Raw genomic sequence first — 18,306 nt, 5'->3', positions numbered from 1 at the left:
GCACTTTGGTGGTTTGAACAACGTATCAAGCTGTCTTATTCTTTAACTCTTTAGCACTTGGGTGGTTTGAACAACGCATCGTTGGAATGTGCGAAGAACACAACAAAGCTTGGGCATTAAATACTCGTTCACTGCCGTACTCGTTCATTGTTGATATGCCATTACGGATCAATGATTGTTTTCTTGTGCGTGTTGACGGACGATCATAATAACATCTAACTTTAGAGTTAAATCAATTGTGTTTTACAAACTAAATAGTATTACTCTTTAGCCAACATTGTCAAATTAATTCTAAAACTGTGACCAGAAAACAATGGAAAGATATATCCCAAATGCATAATCTAAACCAAAATCTCCTCTTTCATCACCTTTTATATTTCCATGATAAAGTGAGTCATGTGATCGTTTTAGGAAACTTCCGCCCTTGTTTCATGTGATCGACTTTCGCCCTTCCATCTTCCGCCCTCGTGACCTCCACCCTCGCGACTTCCGCCCTCGTGACCGATCCCTTTAAAACTCCTTCCTACTCAATTTCACGTCCCTTTTAAAAGCTCCCATTTCAGGTGTCCTCAAGCGATATTCGGACAGAACTATCAGCGACCAACACGTCCCTTATAACGGAGATATCTCTTATCTTCACCCGAGTAGTGCTAGGAGACTCGGGGACGTATCAAGCTGAGGTAGTGTTCCCTGAGAGGACCTCAAAACACAACTTTAATGTGAACGTTAACAAGTTGCCTGCTCCCTTCAGAGTGCTAGAGTCTTATGTCAACTACAATGTTGTTGTTGGGTTAGTACGATAAATTAGGAGCATGTATAACACGTGAAAGGCTTAGTTGAGGTTCACAAACTTCAGATTGTGCATTGGTGACTTAAACTAGTTTTATGCATGCAACTGTCATCTTGTTGTGCATTGTAACCGTATATTGTGCATTGTAACCGTATATTGTACATCGTAACCCTATATTTTGCTGTCAAGTCGGCGGAGAATACAACTGCAGCACTCTTGAGAATGAGAGATCGGGGCGCTTATATTTGTATTCACGACGTTGTAAATATAAAATAAAACGTCGAGATAAGAATGTATTTTTGCAAACCCCCTGCACGTCTTGACGCATATTTCACGTCCCTAACGTTTCACATTCCTAGGTTCACTGGGATGCCGCCTAATTACAAGTCAGTCACGTGGCACTACAAGAAAAACAGTGACCGAGGAATCTTTGTCCAACTCTCTGAATCCAATTCAAAGCTCGTGGTAAATAGCGTTTTCTTTACTTTGCTGAATGAGTTTATACTCCAAGTTTATCCTCATTTCATTTCCAATTTTACACTTTGTAGGAACTGATATTAACCGAGTTTCTGATTCAGGATGTTACTGTAGATAGTAATGAAAATGTTTTAACGCCTCAGAACTGTGTATTACTACAGCTCAACCTGCTCAGTCTGACTAATTGGGAATTTAAACTCTTGAGTTTATACTCCTTTGATTCCGAGGTTTAACCATAGAAATAAACATTTGAATCATTAATTAACCTTCAGTTGAAGGAGGACACACTTGAGTTGAACAGCGTTCAACTTAGTGACCAGGGGTACTACATAGCTCAACTTCTCTACCCAGGCAGCATTAGGTATTTCAAATCTTTAAAAGTTCATTTAACTTTAAGTTGTTTTGGAAAGATTCGTCGAAGCTGGAGGCTGAAACAAGGTACATTTTTCAATTTACCTCGAACTTTACCTCATATTATCTTATTATATCACATAAATTTGTCAGGTACTACGTCACATATCTGCAAGTTAACTTCCTACCGGGAGGGGACGCAATAGTTATCGGTTACGAGGGACAGAACCTCACTCTCTCTGTAAACAACAAGGACGATGCCCTCTTTTACACCTGGACCTACTTCAACAGTACCACAGGAACTCAGCTAGTTGATGGACCCAGACTCAAAATCCTGTCCAGATCTCTGTATTTCACCCGGCTTGTAGATGAGGATGATGGTTACTACAGGATCAACATTTACTTTGACGGGGGACGGAGGGACGAGAGTTTCATCTTCCAGCTGATAGTTCTAGGAGCTGGGGATGTAAACCAGCAGTGCCCTTCTACCATGAGGTTCTACGAGAAAGACTGTGCCCCGTGCCAGGAAACTTGCTCTAACGACAAATGTCTATTTGAGTGTAGGTCAGGGGTGTGCGCGTGTCCCGCCAACACTCCCGTCTACTACCAAGGCAAGTGTATCTCCCGAGACAAGTGTCCCAAGAACCCCGACTACCCGTGTACTCAGTTCGGAGTAGAGGGGTATGTGTACTATGGTAGTAATGAGTGTGCACCGTGCCCTTCTAGCTGTGATAACAGTGACGTCACCAGCTCCACCAGTGACGTCACCAGCACCACGTGCACGTGCATGAGGAACACGTGTGCTTGTCCTGCTGATAAACCTATAGAGTACAAAGGGCGGTGTATCAGCAAGGACGACTGTCCTAGCCAGCAGTGTGGAGGTGAGTCCAACATGGTGTTGTACGAGAGCGAGTGCGCTGTGTGCAACAAGACATGCTCCCAGGTGGACACCTCCTGTTCTGCATCCTGTTTAACTGATGTCTGTGGGTGTCCGTCTCACAAACCCTATCTTAACCCTGATGGTTGGTGTGTGAGCTATGACTACTGTGTGGACTCTAAACCTACAGTTTGTCCTAATAACCAGGTGTTTTACGAGCAGTGTGCTCCAGCTCAGAGGAGATGTGGTGAGGATGTCTCCGTGCTTGACATGATCTCTGTGGGGTGTAAGAACAAGGTTTGTGCTTGTCCTGAGAACAAGCCGTACTTTATAGAGGGGGTTTGTAGGTCGTTCTGTCTTGGTATCTCCGGACCTGTTGGTGGTGGTAAAGAGGTGATGGTGGTGAAGATTGTTTACCAGGTTGTTGGTGAAGCCCTCACGTTGATTCTCCCTGATAAAAACTCAATCAGAAGAACAAGGTGGTTTCTTGATCAGACTAAACTGAGTTCAAACACCAAGTATATTGTTACTGATTCCTTCCTGACTATCAAGGTTCTAGGTGAGGGTGATAGAGGCACATACTTTGCTAATGTCACCACTAACACTAAGGATGATTTCTCGTATGTCTTCCGAGTGTTTCCTCTTCAAAAGACAGACTACTACGTTTGGTTTCAGCAAAACCCCCTTACAATCTCCACGAGATTAGATCTAAATCAACCTTTAGTCTGGCTTAAAAATGTCAACAGTACTTTAGTCAATGTAGAGGATAAGCTCATGTACCTTCAAAAGAATTTTGGAGATCTTACATTCGTGAACCTACAGCTTACTGACACAGGACACTATCATGCAATGTACTTTGACCCAGACACAAACAAAATAACTGTCAAAGTGTTCAATGTTGTAGTAATAAAGCAGCCGAAATTACAAACTAAAACTTGTAAGGTAAGGGAAGATTGTACAATCTCAGTTGATCTGTATCCTGGTTGGAAGCAGGTTGACTGGTACACTGTGTTTCACGGGGTTAAGAGTTTTTAACCATTGACAACTCAAAGTACAGTCTAACAAATGGACAGCTGACAATCTCGGAGGTTCTAAAAGGAGATGATCGGATCTACTACGGACAAGTTACCTACCACTCCAGTGACAGTTACCTGATAACTTACCCTTGGAATGTGGATGTTATCCCAACTAAACCAAACCTGGGTCTACCACTTTGTAATGGAAAGTCTATCTGTGAGGTGGAAGAAGGTTCCAACATCGAGCTTAACATACCCAACACGATAGGCACTGGAGACGTTATAAAATGGTACTACACCATCAGCGGTGTGAGGTATCCAATAACGTATGTCAATGGAAGATTCTATATAAAGCAGGGTGGAATGTTTGTTGAGATCAGTAATCTCAAACAGTCTGATAGCGGGCAATACTACGCAGTGGTGACCTTCTCGAATGGAACTGATGTTACCATTAACTACGAGATAACAGTCACTAACAAGGTGACAGGAACTACATTTGTTGAAGTAGGGTTTGATCCCTGCTGGGAGAACTCAGGGGATGACTGCATGAAAGAAGCCCAGTGTGGCTGGTGTGCTGATGGTAGTTGGGGTGACTACAGGTGCATGACTAGTAATAGCAAGCGTATTGAAGCTTGCAAGGAGGTGATAAACCCTACACCCACTGTACAGACTACAGGTGGGACGAATCTAGGAGACAGCGACACTACAGTTCAGTTGTCTCCTAACCAGTTGTCTCCTGCCCAGGTGCTCGTCAAGATGAGACCAGGACAGTGTGCGGAGGTTGAGACTTTTGCTCGCTCTTCTAACAATCACCCGTTAGATGTTGTTATTTTACAGCACCAGGTACCCTCGGTAAACAGAGGCTTGTTTAATTTTATGGTAAAAGATCTGGTTTTAACCTTGTCATCACTTGCTAACACTACCTACTTTGGATACGGGACTTTCTCTGACAGAAACACAATCCCGTACGCTACAGAGCATAAGAATTACTCCGACAATCCTTGCATGGCTGATGGTACATGCAGTGAAGCCCACGCTTTCAGAGCCCTCAACTACCTGGAAAACAACGACAAGATTTACAAACTAATCCTGGAGACCATGTACACCAACGACACTACCTCTCAAGGAAACGCCGCTTTTGATGCACTTTACCAGAGTTTGATATGTAACCAGATGGGTTGGAGAGATTCCAGCAACAAGATGGTCATAGTTGCACTCTACAATAATCCTCACATAGCAGGAGATGGAAAACTGGGTGGGTTCGTCCAGCCGTTTGATGAAGTTTGCCGGACTGGCAGCACTAGAAAGTATGGGTTTACAACCGATTACCCCTCTATAGTACAGGTGGCAAACATGCTGCTCAGGAACAACACCATCCCTGTGTTTGTAGTGTCAAGTTCTGTGGATAAGAGGATGCTGAGGGATATGATACCCAACTCAAAGGTTAGTATTTACTTTGAAAAGAATTAAAACGTATACTGCAAAATAATTAACAACATAGTACTGTGTCCTTGTTTTTTTTGTTTTTTTGTTCAAAACTCATATCTACTATTCACCGTTTCTGTAATGTTTACCCTATCATGTACAACTCACCCTGTACCTAATCTTTTGTAAGAAGTTTAGAATATACTGATAACACTAATAACTATATCAGGTTTTCGACCTATCAGCCGCTACTAGACTAGATGAAGAGATCAGCAGCTACTACAACTCATTAGTGTCCAACCCTTCTGTTACCCTGGTGGACATTCCTCCTGGAGTCAATGTTTCCTATATATGCCATCTCACAGGTAGACTATGTCTCCTATATATGCCATCTCACAGGTAGACTATGTCTCCTATATATGCCATCTCACAGGTAGACTATGTCTCCTATATATGCCATCTCACAGGTAGACTATGTCTCCTATATATGCCATCTCACAGGTAGACTATGTCTCCTATATATGCCATCTCACAGGTAGACTATGTCTCCTATATATGCCATCTCACAGGTAGACTATGTCTCCTATATATGCCATCTCACAGGTAGACTTTCGTCTGGAAAGTTTGTAAAAAATATAATTCGGAAAATATAATGCGCTGTAATCTTTACTTACTTTACTTTATCGATGTTTTCACCTTACATTTTAAAACATTTTCAACATCAGGAGATGCCACTAGAAGTTGTGATAATGTAGATAAAGAAAGTGACATCACTTTCAAGATGAAAGTTTGTGTCAGCCACTGTTTGGAAACTAAAGAGGAAACTCTTCTTAACTTCCCTGCTTACGGTCAACTCAAACTAGAGGTACATTTCATTCACAGATTAGTAGAGTAGGGTACTGTGGAGTGTGGAGTAGGGTATAGCAACAAAAGATTACTCGGCCAATTATAACCAGGTCAATCTCCGCCGTGTGGTGCTAAATACTTAAATAACACCCGTTTATCAATTTCAAAAACGATTATCGGTTTTCAAAATCGATTATAATTTTTTAAACGTTTATGATCGGATTTTAATAACGTTGATAGGCTTTAAAAAACGATTGTCGGTTTTCATATACGAATGTCGTTTTCAAAAAAACGATGATCTGTTTAAAAAAAACTTAAACTAACTATTGTACAGGTTGAAACAGTGTGCACTCTGAACCTGCCCACTGAGCCTGTCAGCGTGAAGTGTAACAAACAGGGCAGCTACCAAGGTAGGATAGAATCTAGTGGCAACCAAGGTAAGACAGAATTTAGTGGTTGGTGAGATTTCAATGTTTTATAACGGCAAGAAAATACAACATTATGAGATTATGAAGTTATGAAAACTATTAAAACGTTGATAGACGCATACAGCAGGCTGCAGGGTGTCAGAATTAGTGGCGTGTTTGAAATTTTATGTACTATATAATATATTTTATGTAACTAATTTAACGGAATAGTGACTAAGTGAGAACCTCATAGATATGATAACTCCTTATTTATACTCATAACCTGTTTACAATTACACAGGTGGTTCCTGCTCCTGCAAGTCAGGCTGGGTGGGAGCTAAATGTGACTGTAAAGTTGGGGATCTTGGTAATGTGACTCAGTGTGTTAACCCTAGGGTTAGGTCCAGGAATAGGGTGCCCATGTGCTCTAGTAGGGGCACTTGTCAGTGTGGTCGGTGTAAATGTGAAGATCTCGTAAGTTTTTTAAAGATATGACTGCACTCTGCGGTGAAGCTCTTTCAAGGCTCCTGATATTTCGTGATTTTATAACACATTACGAATTACCGGTTCGATCTCCCGTTCTAACATGCTATATTCAGCGACCCCACTTGTTCTCAATTGTTACTGAAACATTACTCAGACTGACTAAAGTTACTGTTTCAGACGTACGGTGACTATTGTGAGTGTGACCATGGGAACTGTCCTAAAGGTCGAGTGGAGGGTAAAAACACCATAGCTATCTGCTCCGGTAGAGGTTTGTAACACAGCTATCTGTTCTAATCGAAGTCTTTGTCTTAATTATTCGAGACAAATAGTACTGAAAATACAAATCAAATTATACACGCAAAATTGTGGCGACAAAAAATGGTCAGGCTGAGAGAGCCTTAAAGAAGAACCCTGGACTGAGTACTCTTACTCCAGCCCCTATAATTATGTGGTGTCACTTTAACAATACTATCGTATTATGCTGTTATTTAATATTATAATTATTACAACTATGATGATTATGATTATTATAATTACGAGACATATATTACCACAGGAACCTGTATGTGTGAGGAATGCCTGTGTGCTGGTGGGTACTCGGGAGAAGCGTGTCAGTACAGTGAGAAGCAGTGTAGGGACAGTTCCAATGTAAGTATTAGCAGTGTAGGGACAGTTCCAATGTAAGTATTAGCAGTGTAGGGACAGTACCAATGTAAGTATTAGCAGTGTAGGGACAGTACCAATGTAAGTATTAGCAGTGTAGGGACAGTTCCAATGTAAGTATTAGTAGTGTAGGGACAGTTCCAATGTAAGTATTAGCAGTGTAGGGACAGTTCCAATGTAAGTATTAGCAGTGTAGGGACAGTACCAATGTAAGTATTAGCAGTGTAGGGACAGTACCAATGTAAGTATTAGCAGTGTAGGGACAGTTCCAATGTAAGTATTAGTAGTGTAGGGACAGTACCAATGTAAGTATTAGAAGTGTAGGGACAGTACCAATGTAAGTATTAGCAGTGTAGGGACAGTACCAATGTAAGTATTAGCAGTGTAGGGACAGTACCAATGTAAGTATTAGTAGTGTAGGGACAGTACCAATGTAAGTATTAGCAGTGTAGGGACAGTACCAATGTAAGTATTAGCAGTGTAGGGACAGTACTAATGTAAGTATTAGTAGTGTAGGGACAGTTCCAATGTAAGTATTAGTAGTGTAGGGACAGTACCAATGTAAGTATTAGCAGTGTAGGGACAGTTCCAATGTAAGTATTAGTAGTGTAGGGACAGTACCAATGTAAGTATTAGAAGTGTAGGGAAAGTACCAATGTAAGTATTAGCAGTGTAGGGACAGTACCAATGTAAGTATTAGCAGTGTAGGGACAGTTCCAATGTAAGTATTAGTAGTGTAGGGACAGTACCAATGTAAGTATTAGCAGTGTAGGGACAGTACCAATGTAAGTATTAGCAGTGTAGGGACAGTACTAATGTAAGTATTAGTAGTGTAGGGACAGTACCAATGTAAGTATTAGCAGTGTAGGGACAGTACCAATGTAAGTATTAGCAGTGTAGGGACAGTACTAATGTAAGTATTAGCAGTGTAGGGACAGTACTAATGTAAGTATTAGTCTCACTACAAACTTACAAACCGGTTATCTCAACAGATTTCTACAGGTTTAACAGACAACAACACCCCTAGCTCCCAACTTCCAACGTCCCACTATATGATTAAATTCTAACTAAGCTCAAGATGTTTTACACAGTACCTATCAGCTGTTAACGGTACCTCTTTGCCAGGTGATATGTGGACGGCACGGTGAATGCCAGAACGGGAGATGTGTATGTGACGGTGGGTACAAAGGAAAACACTGTCAAACCTGCACTGTGAGTACAACTTACTGTGTACTTCGTGCATCGTTTGCTTTTTTGAGTGAGAATCCAAAGAATTTGGAACGGTTCAAAAATTTACTTTTCATTAATTTCCAGCATTTTAATAAATTGTCTCAAAATGTTTTTATGATCGGTTTTTATCAACAGGTCTGTACTTCCTGTGAAGACTTCGAGACATGTGCTACCTGTATCTTTGATAAGGGGTTCAACAAATGTACCTCACAGTGTCTCGGCACTACTGTTATCAACAAACCCTCGTTAGACCAGATCCCAGCCGGTATGTTACCTATTTGTCTTTCAATTTTATAATTAGGGGCCGTTAGTAACCGTTACCGGGGAATTAACTGTATGACATGTTGGATAATGACATGTCGAGCAAATAACCAGTACCCTTATGAACTAACTGTTTTAGGTACACGAGAGTGCACGGTGGTAGTGGACGATTGTCAGTATTATTTCTACCACAAGAGCAGTAGTTTCTTTTATCTGGACACTGCTTCTGAAGGTAGAATTATTCTTTTCGGATCAACCGTTATTATGATTTTGTGGTTATTTTTAAAGATTTTGTACACCAATTGCGTGCTACTTATTCCTCATGCTGGCTGTCCCCTCGCTGTGCCATTAACTCCAAAATAAAATCGCTATTTCCAAATATAATAGTTATTCGTTTGACAATATATCAGTTAGTAAAGTAGTAAGAGGCATTATCATCTGTAAATTGTATCACTTTTGTGACGCTGTACATCCCGCAGAATGTGTTGAAGTGGGTGCAGCTGGTGGAGGAGTTGCAGCTCCGGGAGGGACAGGAGGGACAGTAGCGGGTGTTGGAGAGGATGACGGTAATATGGCTCTCTTGCTAGCTGTTGGCATCATACTGGGGATACTCTTCTTGGGGATACTCCTTCTCATCTGCTGCAAAGCATGTTGTGTATGTACTTATAGTATGTACTTATAGTATGTACTTATAGTATGTTACTTAAGTAGTTTCTCCTATTCCGCTGCTTTGACATCACAAGTATTTTGATGGCCGGATTTTTCGAACCTGATTACTCTTCACTGAAATGCCTGTGACCACAGTACTGAAGGTTATTGTAATTTACGACTTCATACCTTTTTCGAGATCAACTCAGAAATGATACCAGTTAAAAAGTTTCACCTGTGTCTTATCTATCTCAATTCTCAGTGTACTCCTGGTTCCTGCTTACTAACTGCCTTTCCCTGTTTGGCTGACTTGATACGGAGATGTGGAGGTGCCTGTTCGTCCTTCTGTTCCTGCTGTAAACAGGATCAGGACAAGTACGAGGCACTTACCAGTGGAACAGGCATTCCAGATGTGGTAAAGTTATCCTCATTTGCTTATTACTTTATTAGGTACTTTGGTTCATGGTGCCTGGTTCAAATTTACTTTTCGTTTCCTAAATTCTCTACAGACCACAATAAGATCCCTATCAATATGAAGTCTGTAACTTCAATACCCAGGTGGATAATCCAATTTATGAACCTAAAAATAAAGAACTGACGCCTGATGGAGAAGACCCTGCAGCTGGTCCAGTCGAAATTGACGGACCAGCATCTAATACCTACGTAAACTCTTGTTTATTTCTAGTTTATCTCATAGATTTTTTAATCTCGTGATTGCGTCAAATCCTCAGGACAATATCGGCCACGAGTTTTGGTTGACGCTGATTCCCGAATATTTTTCAGGAGGCCCCTTTGGAAAACGATAGGGAAGATGAGGCCCCTTTGGAAAACGATAGGGACGATGAGGCCCCTTTGGAAAACGATAGGGACGATGAGGCCCCTTTAGAAATCAATAGGGACGATGAGGCCCCTCTGGACATGGGAAGGGATGATGACGGTTCACTGGAGAGTGAAAAACCTGCTGATCCGAATAGAGGAGCAATGGCTCCTTTAGGACCCGGCTCTGATGTAAACCCTCACAGTCTAGCAGATATTGACAGCATTCAGGTTTGTAGTCAGAAGTATGAATGGGCTATACCGGTAATTTTTCATGTTCAAATACTACATTGTACCCTACCCTGTTTTTATATGTGGGAAACTTAACGCTAATCTGTCCTCACAGCACGACAGCACGCCTAACGGAGGTGACGCGATGTCTAACATAGCAGGTGTTTCTCATATGTCATGTGGTGTTATCACTGCTCCTCAGAGACACCCACCAGAGGTAACTGAGTCTGTGGAGCATATTCCTGGTTCTGATGGGTCTGCAGCTAAGGACATTCCAGTGAAGAAGGGGGGCGGAGGTAAGGACATTCCAGTGAAGAAGGGAGGCGGAGGTAAGGATTTGCCTAACAAGAAGGGAGGTCCTGGACAGAATTCTTTAAAACGTGAGCGAAGTTTTTTGCAATTTTAGATCAGTCTGTTTCTGTAACCTGGCAGTGTTGTAGTATAGTACTAGCAGCGGTGCCGTGTTTAAGTTGAAACGTTCACTCAAATTATTATTTATACTCGGAAGACGCAGCGCTAAATCAGGTAAACAAATGTTTTATCGCATGATACAAAAAAATTAAATATTGCGTCAACTAAAGTGACACTTCACTCCATATTAACAGCTAGAGACTGGGGAGGGGCTGATGGAGGAGCGTCTCAATTAAGCTACGATCCGGACGAGGATAACTTTGATGTGGACTTCGACCAAGAGAGTATGACAGATACTGCTCCTTCTAAGCAGTTCAGCTGGATGAAGACACTCACTCCGATAAATTCCCTGTCTGATATAGATTCTAATGCGCACCACGATCACAAGGTTATACTTTTTTATTTTGATGATTTTCCGTTTATCAAAGCTTTATTTGGGATTAGAACTTTCAGAACCACAATCGTGTCTTGTGCCGTCCTCAGTGACTTTGCTAGACTTTTTACTGTTATAAAAGTGGAAAACACAAATATGTACATCTGTTGTAACGTATGGTTAATTTGTAACTTCCTGCTCCTTGGCATTTTAAATTGAATACTTCGCGTTATGATTTTATATTGCTACTTAGGTTCTTATCCATGATTCACAGAAACATTGAAATTATTCACAGATAAAGTCGTTCGAATCGCTGACAGACACCACAAGTGATACATTCAAGACTAAGAAAAAGAGACGAGAGTCAAGAATGGTTACAATCCCTAAATCTGTTATAGTTGGTAAGACATTCTTCTGAATGAGTTCGTTTGTATTTGTATTTGTACACATTATTTGTTATTCATTATTATGTGAAGCAGCTACTTCAGTTAATGTTAAATAAGAATGATGAAATAGTATTTTTAACTGATGAATACTGTTTTCAACTAATCAATACTAAGAAGCAGTGATGATTGCCGAAATTGAACGAAGAATAATGAAGCCCAACTTGCACAGGCTTGGGAAAGATCCCAGACGCTAAAGCAGGGATAGAATACGATCCTACCGTCCTGAGAACACGGCGGTTATCTAGCACTACCCACGAGATAAATGTAAGTTATTATTCTAAGTATTATTATTCTAAGTATTATTATTCTAAGTATTATTATTCTAAGTATTATTATTCTAAGTATTATTATTCTAAGTATTATTATTCTAAGTATTATTATTCTAAGTATTATTATTCTAAGTATTATTATTCTAAGTATTATTATTCTAAGTATTATTATTCTAAGTATTATTATTCTAAGTATTATTCTAAGTATTCAACTATTGTTAATGAAATCAAACGACGTTGCAATTCAACAAGAGAAATAAGTCTGATCAGATGTTTTCATGGTCTCGAGAAACCGATTAATCTTGAGATGTTGAAGCAACTGTAACATGTTCATAATATCACACGATAAGTTCATAATCATGACAAAGGGACGGAACAACTTAGATCATTGGATTCCATCAATAAATAGCGACGTTTTTTGTAAGAATCAATCGCTAATGGTTTCATAGAACTATAGAAATTATAGCGCTGCTCAGGCAAACGGTGATTGCTTTCTGGTTGCTTTCTCATTTTCATGACAAATCTTGCCATGATCATTCAGTCCGAACAATGTAGATTTTCCTGGCTTTCTCACAGGTCAATGTGAGGAACATTCCTTACCCAGACATCGTCATTGACGATGTGGACCATGATTTGGATAATATTTACAAGGATATTGACTCTATGAGAAATCGCGGAACCACTACAAAAACAGTATTTATTTTCATTTAAATTCCTTTATTTTGTTAGGGAGTTCTTTTAATTGTGAAACATGAAAACTGAGCAAATTGTGTGTTGCAATCATATTTTTGTAAGATTAATTAAGTAATTAATTAAATGTGAACATTTTGCATATCGTGTTGAATAACTGAGTAAATGTCGCCCTATCATTCAGATTGAGAAGCACATCAACTTTGTAACGAATACAACGAATATAGAGACTGATGTTGAGAAGGCGCTGAAGGACGAACAGAAGAAGTTGAAACAGTTGCAAAAGGAAATAGAGAAAGAGAGGAAGGGATTAGAGAAAGAAAAGAAGAGACAGAACGCAAGAGATCAAGAAAACGATGAAGTAAAGTTATGATTCCTTTTTTTTGACAATGAGTTAGTTATATACATTTTGAAAATTCTACCAGAATCATCTGAAAATTAATACTTTTTATAAAGCACTGCTTGTTTTGCAGCAAGATCGGCTCAATGCAATACTGGCTGCAGTGACGGACAACCGAAATGTAAAAAGCATTTCGGTTGTTCAACGAGGTGATATAAGCAGGCTGCCATCTAAGGTAAAAACGCATAATATTTTACGCTCTTTAAATAATGTTTACTCTATCTCTCTATGTTGATTGTTGCGATACCATGTGAAATTTTGATCAAAATTTCCAATTGAAGTTATTGCCCCTACCCCTTACCCATTTTATTTTCCTTTAACATTTCAATCTCCATCTAAGATAAGCGAAGGCAGCGACGAAAGAGACAGTGAGGAATCTAGTGGTACAATCTCAGCTAGAAAGCTCGTAACTATTTTAGGTAATTACAATTTGTTGCTAACATTTTTAATTTCTTAAATCTTCAGAGCTGGCTTGCTCCCAAGTCCAGGGATAAAATATATTCACGAAACAATCTAAGGACAATTTAGAAGCAGAAACCAACAAAATTTCAGCTAAACACAACATAAAGTTGGACGATGACGACAAATTGGAGTTGATGGAAAGTTTTACACTCAAGGGCATGGGTGGGAACAACGATCTTATAGAGGTAGAGTATCAGAACTTTACAATGCTTAAATATCAATATAGTGAGATACTATTCCCACTACAAGTACAACTATATAATAATACGATATTTGATGCTATAGATCCTGCCATATTGTTTTGTTTACCGGTCAATTATCCATTATCTAACTGAAACAATTGCGCTATTCTATTATGCACCTACGTTCTTCGAAAGGGATCTATTTGTATATCTAAAGAGATAGGCGAAAATGGAGAGTTTGAACAAGAAGAATCTGTCTACAATTCTTGGCATATGACTCCTATAGAATGTGTATTTTTTATTAAATACTTTTCAAATTTTACAGAGTACAGCAATAGATGAATATAAAATAGAATCGTTCAAAATATCGCACCCATCTGTAAAATATGATGGGCACCCAAACACGGTAAACACATAGTGAACTATGTCCGCAGTAACTTGGAGCCATTACTTTCAGGAAATGGTAACCGCCAAAGCTGCACAACTTAAGAGAGTTGAGGGATATTACTCCTTTAGAATGTGTATTACTTTCAGGAAATGGTAACCGCCAAAGCTGCACAACTTAAGAGAGTTGAGGGAGGCGACGAAGGAGCTATAATGGATCTCATCAGGAGCAAAGTGCTCACCTCTGGCGTGGCTTTACCTGATGACATCGAAGGAAAAGTCCTGATGGGATTACAGAAGCAGATAACTATTGGACAAGCTGGGATAAGTGCTGCCTCCAGAGGCAGATTTGTTTCAGAAATGCTGGAGAAACTAAGAGATGAAATCGCGGGTGGAGGTGGCCTGGTTCTCTCAGCTGAGCAGATATCTTCAATGATAGCTAGGGTATCTGGGAAACTGTCTGTCAAACTGTCTATGCAGCAAAACTTGTCACTTTTTGAGGCTATAAAATTCAAGGTGGCAGAGAGAGGATTGTCAATGGGAATGTTAGAACAGTGGGTTACGAAGATTCTTCTAAAATTCAAAGTTTCCAACAGGATTGATTTCGGTTCGGAGGTAGCATCTCTTCGTGCAGCTTTAGAAATAAAGATCGGTGCAAGTCTGGGAATATCTTTTGATGATGATGAGTCTGGAAGAGTATCTTTGGAGCAAATTCAAGCTATCTTGGGTAAAGCTTGATAATTAAAAAATGTTCATATTTATTAATTGTCTGTATCTAGTCGTAGAAGCCCTATTATAGCTATTCATCATTATGACGAAAATCACCGGGTATCTAGATGTGGATTCAGATGGAAAGGTGAAGCATATCTTTTGACACGTGACATCAATTAACCAATTAGAATCCGTTATTGACCAATCAATCCCCAGAAAATCACTATCACGAATTTTTTTTAATGCTTCGCCTCCCCACTAAGAATCCACATTTCTAGTCCTGATAAACTTCTCGCCCCTGTAAACTTCTCACCTCAGGAAAGCGAAGAATTTCCCTGTCCTCTGAGGATATGGTGGAGTTGATGGCAAGTGTAACAATACGAGGGATGACTGGAGATACTGAGCTAGTTGAGGTTTCTGTTTGTTAATTTAATAACCCTGCTTATCATTCCTTGTGTAATTATCAATCCTTATGTTAATGACTCGAACAACATAGAACACTATATCTTTCAGCAAATGATCGTATCAAAAGCATTGCAACTAAGGGCCGTAAAAGGTGGCGATGATGAAGCAATAGGAGAGCTCATTCGCAGCAAACTGGTAGGGAGTGGTTTTGCTTTGCCTGGGGACATGGAAGGGGAATTTATCGCAGGCTTGAAGCAAAAGATGACCAGTCAGCAAGTTGGAGGAAGTGCTGCTTCAAGGAGTAAATTTGTTGCTGAAATGCTTGCTAAGTTAAAGGGTGAGTTTTCTGTTCCTTATCATAGATCTTGCTGGAGGTGATGAATGAAGTTCACTCAGATTTACAGTCTCCCAATTATTCAACTAGCATCACTGTTTCAGACGATCTCTAACTATTATCACTCCTAGGTGACATTTCAAGTGGTGGAGGTATAGTGATGACGGAAGAACAGATGTTGTCCATGATAACCCGGGTGTCAAGCAAATATTCCGTAAAACTCTCCGCACAACAGTTCCAGTCACTGATAGAGGGGATCAAAGTAAAAGCTGCCCAACAAGGTATACATTTCAATTCAGTTTTCCTATCGGCCAAACGGTTTCGGCTGAACATTTTTCCTCTTCAAACATCGCACAAATCGGATGAGAATCGCCATTATTGAACCAAATGAGCTATTAATTAACTAACCGACTTTAAACTATTTCTTAGTGAAAAGCGACCATTAGCCGGCTTTCAACCATTCCTGAATCCTGGTAGTGTCAGTAATGCAACTAAATCCATGTCAGTCTTTCCTGTTTGTAATGGCTAAGCAATAATAAATAAAATGCAGGTTCAAGTGAAGGAATGCTGGAGCAATGGGTTACTAAGATACTTCTAAAGTTTAAGGTATCAAATAAGATCGACATTGAATCAGAGATCTCATCTCTACGCGGATCTCTTCAGCAGAAAATAGGAACCAGTTTGGGTTTGTCAGGATTTTCTTCTGCTGGCCTGACCGCTGCTGGTGGATCTACAACTATGAGAAGAGCTTCGGTAGTATCATCCACAGCTTCTATCCAGAGATATTAGAAGACACCTGGTATTGGATCAGATGACAGCCGATGCTCTCTTATGACAACATACAATTTCTCTTCATAATCATTATCAGCTTTGCCATGATAAGAAACTGTGTATATCTGTACTTGATTATATCTGTGCCTCGAGGGTACCACGAGAGTGCCATCGGGATCCGGATGTATGACCCTTGATTAAACTGAAGTAATATCTAAAACTTAGATCCGATTAACTATTTTTACTCATTCCTATCACCATTATCTTGAGATGTGACTGAACACCAAAAAACCTGCTGAAATAATTAACTTTCGTTAGTCATAATTCTTTTATGATTTTTCAATAAATGCAAATGATGAATAATTATTATAGATATCATTAATCATTGATATGTTTTTTCATATCCAATGTCATGTAATTGTACCGTAGATTGGGGTAAAATCGCCGTGTCGGGGAACTTCGCCACTATTTTTCAAATAATCATTTTACTGTTTTGAATTGTTAGGAGATCAAGTTTTTGTATAGTATTGTGTTGAACAAATGGTTATAAAGGTATTCCTATTCAAAAATAAACGTTTACTATCTTACTATGTTAATTAAACTCAGGCAACATGAAATAATGCAATAAAGTGGCTAAAATTTCCTGCTTGCATATTTCCCATATTTTACAATTATATCCTTAATAAATTCTGTGTGACATCATTAGCATATGTCCTGTTCATTTAAGGGCGAATTTAGTTAGCCATGATGCACACAACTGATATTATAAAGTTTTCAAATTTGTGTGTGGCGAAGTTACCCTCTTCTGATCCCATCTGTTCGGCGAAGTTTGGCGCGAAATTCGCGCGCGGCTGGCAAAGTCACGCACGTGTATTGGCGAAGTTCGACTACATTTCTACTTCATCCCGGCGATGTTACCCGCAGCATGGCGATGTTACCCCAGCGACCAAATTGCCCATTGTAACACGCAGGCTAGAGCTAGATAAGTAAAATTGGCAGGTATATCAAGGAAATATAATTGAGTTTCGAGTGGTATGGTGCTTAGCACCGAATATGGTATAGTTTCAGAATGGCGAAGTTATCCCATATTGCAGGGTAACTTCGCCCTGATTTCAGTGGCACCAATCTAGCTGACTATTTATGCCTGGCTGATGTGGTTCATACGAAAACATTTGCTTTACCAATCCTGTTCATATGAGCTATAAACTTTTTCAAGTACTCGTGTCGTATTTTCTAAATAACATGAAATAGCTGTAAAACATGGCGAAGTTCCCCCATTCTACGGTATTTCATTGTATTGAGCCAGAGCAGTTCCATTCCTCCTCAAATAGTCAGATGTACAATAATAATTATACAATTTAGGAATTTTTAAGGCGTACTCAAGAAATGAAGTTTTCGGAACCAATATTTTTGTTAGCCATCCACTATAACAAATTTAGGTAAAAACAGAAATTTCGTCTTCAAAAACAGGAAATGGGACAAGAAATGAGAGAATATGATTTTTCCATTTTTTAGGAGATCCAGTACCTCAATTTTGTCCCATATCATCCTCGATTAGCTAACTAATTAGTCGGTGGGCAAAACGTCCATCAAATTGGTCTAATTTTCGTTCAGAATTTTTCATATTTGAAAATGGGACAATATGATTTTTCCATTTTTTCGGGGATTTTTTTTCCAGTACCTCAATTTGGTCTCATACCATCCTCAATTAGCTCACTAATTGGTCGGTGGGCAAAACGTCCATCAAATCAGTCAAATTTTTGTTCAGGCATTTTCATATTTGAAAATGGGACAGAATTTTGAAAATGTAAATTTTCGTTTTGTAAAGCTTTCTGTAGTAAGCACAAAGCTTCCTCCGACCGGAATCAAACTTCTAGCACCTAAATTGTGTCATATGGCATCCATAATTGACTGAATAATTGGTTTCTGGAGAAGAATTCGGTC

At 39.6% G+C, this 18,306-nt stretch overlaps 2 protein-coding genes across 2 annotated transcripts in view; both read left to right on the top strand.

Moving 5' to 3' along the window:
- Nucleotides 1-18,306, top strand: part of LOC134820239 (thioredoxin reductase 1, cytoplasmic-like) — a 114,055-nt gene that overhangs the window by 17,234 nt on the left and 78,515 nt on the right. The gene's annotated exons all lie outside the window — the stretch shown is intronic.
- LOC134820238 (uncharacterized) lies at nucleotides 540-16,769 on the top strand. The gene is made up of 31 exons (XM_063830458.1): nucleotides 540-790; nucleotides 1,150-1,255; nucleotides 1,540-1,628; nucleotides 1,772-4,954; nucleotides 5,166-5,301; nucleotides 5,662-5,801; nucleotides 6,117-6,192; nucleotides 6,491-6,663; nucleotides 6,853-6,943; nucleotides 7,232-7,323; nucleotides 8,464-8,550; nucleotides 8,704-8,833; nucleotides 8,969-9,061; nucleotides 9,309-9,484; nucleotides 9,740-9,892; nucleotides 10,036-10,140; nucleotides 10,261-10,524; nucleotides 10,640-10,904; nucleotides 11,130-11,323; nucleotides 11,604-11,709; nucleotides 11,924-12,018; nucleotides 12,600-12,716; nucleotides 12,898-13,074; nucleotides 13,187-13,288; nucleotides 13,454-13,532; nucleotides 13,666-13,760; nucleotides 14,292-14,868; nucleotides 15,171-15,265; nucleotides 15,366-15,594; nucleotides 15,723-15,872; nucleotides 16,142-16,769. The coding sequence occupies exons 4-31, from the start codon at nucleotides 3,875-3,877 to the stop codon at nucleotides 16,378-16,380; spliced, it is 5,316 nt and encodes a 1,771-aa protein (XP_063686528.1). The 5' UTR covers nucleotides 540-790; nucleotides 1,150-1,255; nucleotides 1,540-1,628; nucleotides 1,772-3,874; the 3' UTR covers nucleotides 16,381-16,769.

The sequence above is a fragment of the Bolinopsis microptera genome, chromosome 8, assembly GCF_026151205.1.
Source record: "Bolinopsis microptera isolate Bmic1 chromosome 8, MBARI_Bmic_1.0, whole genome shotgun sequence".
Lineage (NCBI taxonomy): Eukaryota > Metazoa > Ctenophora > Tentaculata > Lobata > Bolinopsidae > Bolinopsis > Bolinopsis microptera.
This window is presented reverse-complemented; position numbering and strand designations above follow the sequence as displayed.

Bases quoted from the DNA above. Each gene is read 5' to 3' on its own strand.
- LOC134820238 (XM_063830458.1), top strand. From the start codon at position 3,875: ATGTTTGTTGAGATCAGTAATCTCAAACAGTCTGATAGCGGGCAATAC. The intron at 9,485-9,739 runs GTATGTACTTAT...CTCAATTCTCAG, and splicing joins TCTGCTGCAAAGCATGTTGT to TGTACTCCTGGTTCCTGCTT. The intron at 10,525-10,639 runs GTTTGTAGTCAG...CTGTCCTCACAG, and splicing joins CAGATATTGACAGCATTCAG to CACGACAGCACGCCTAACGG.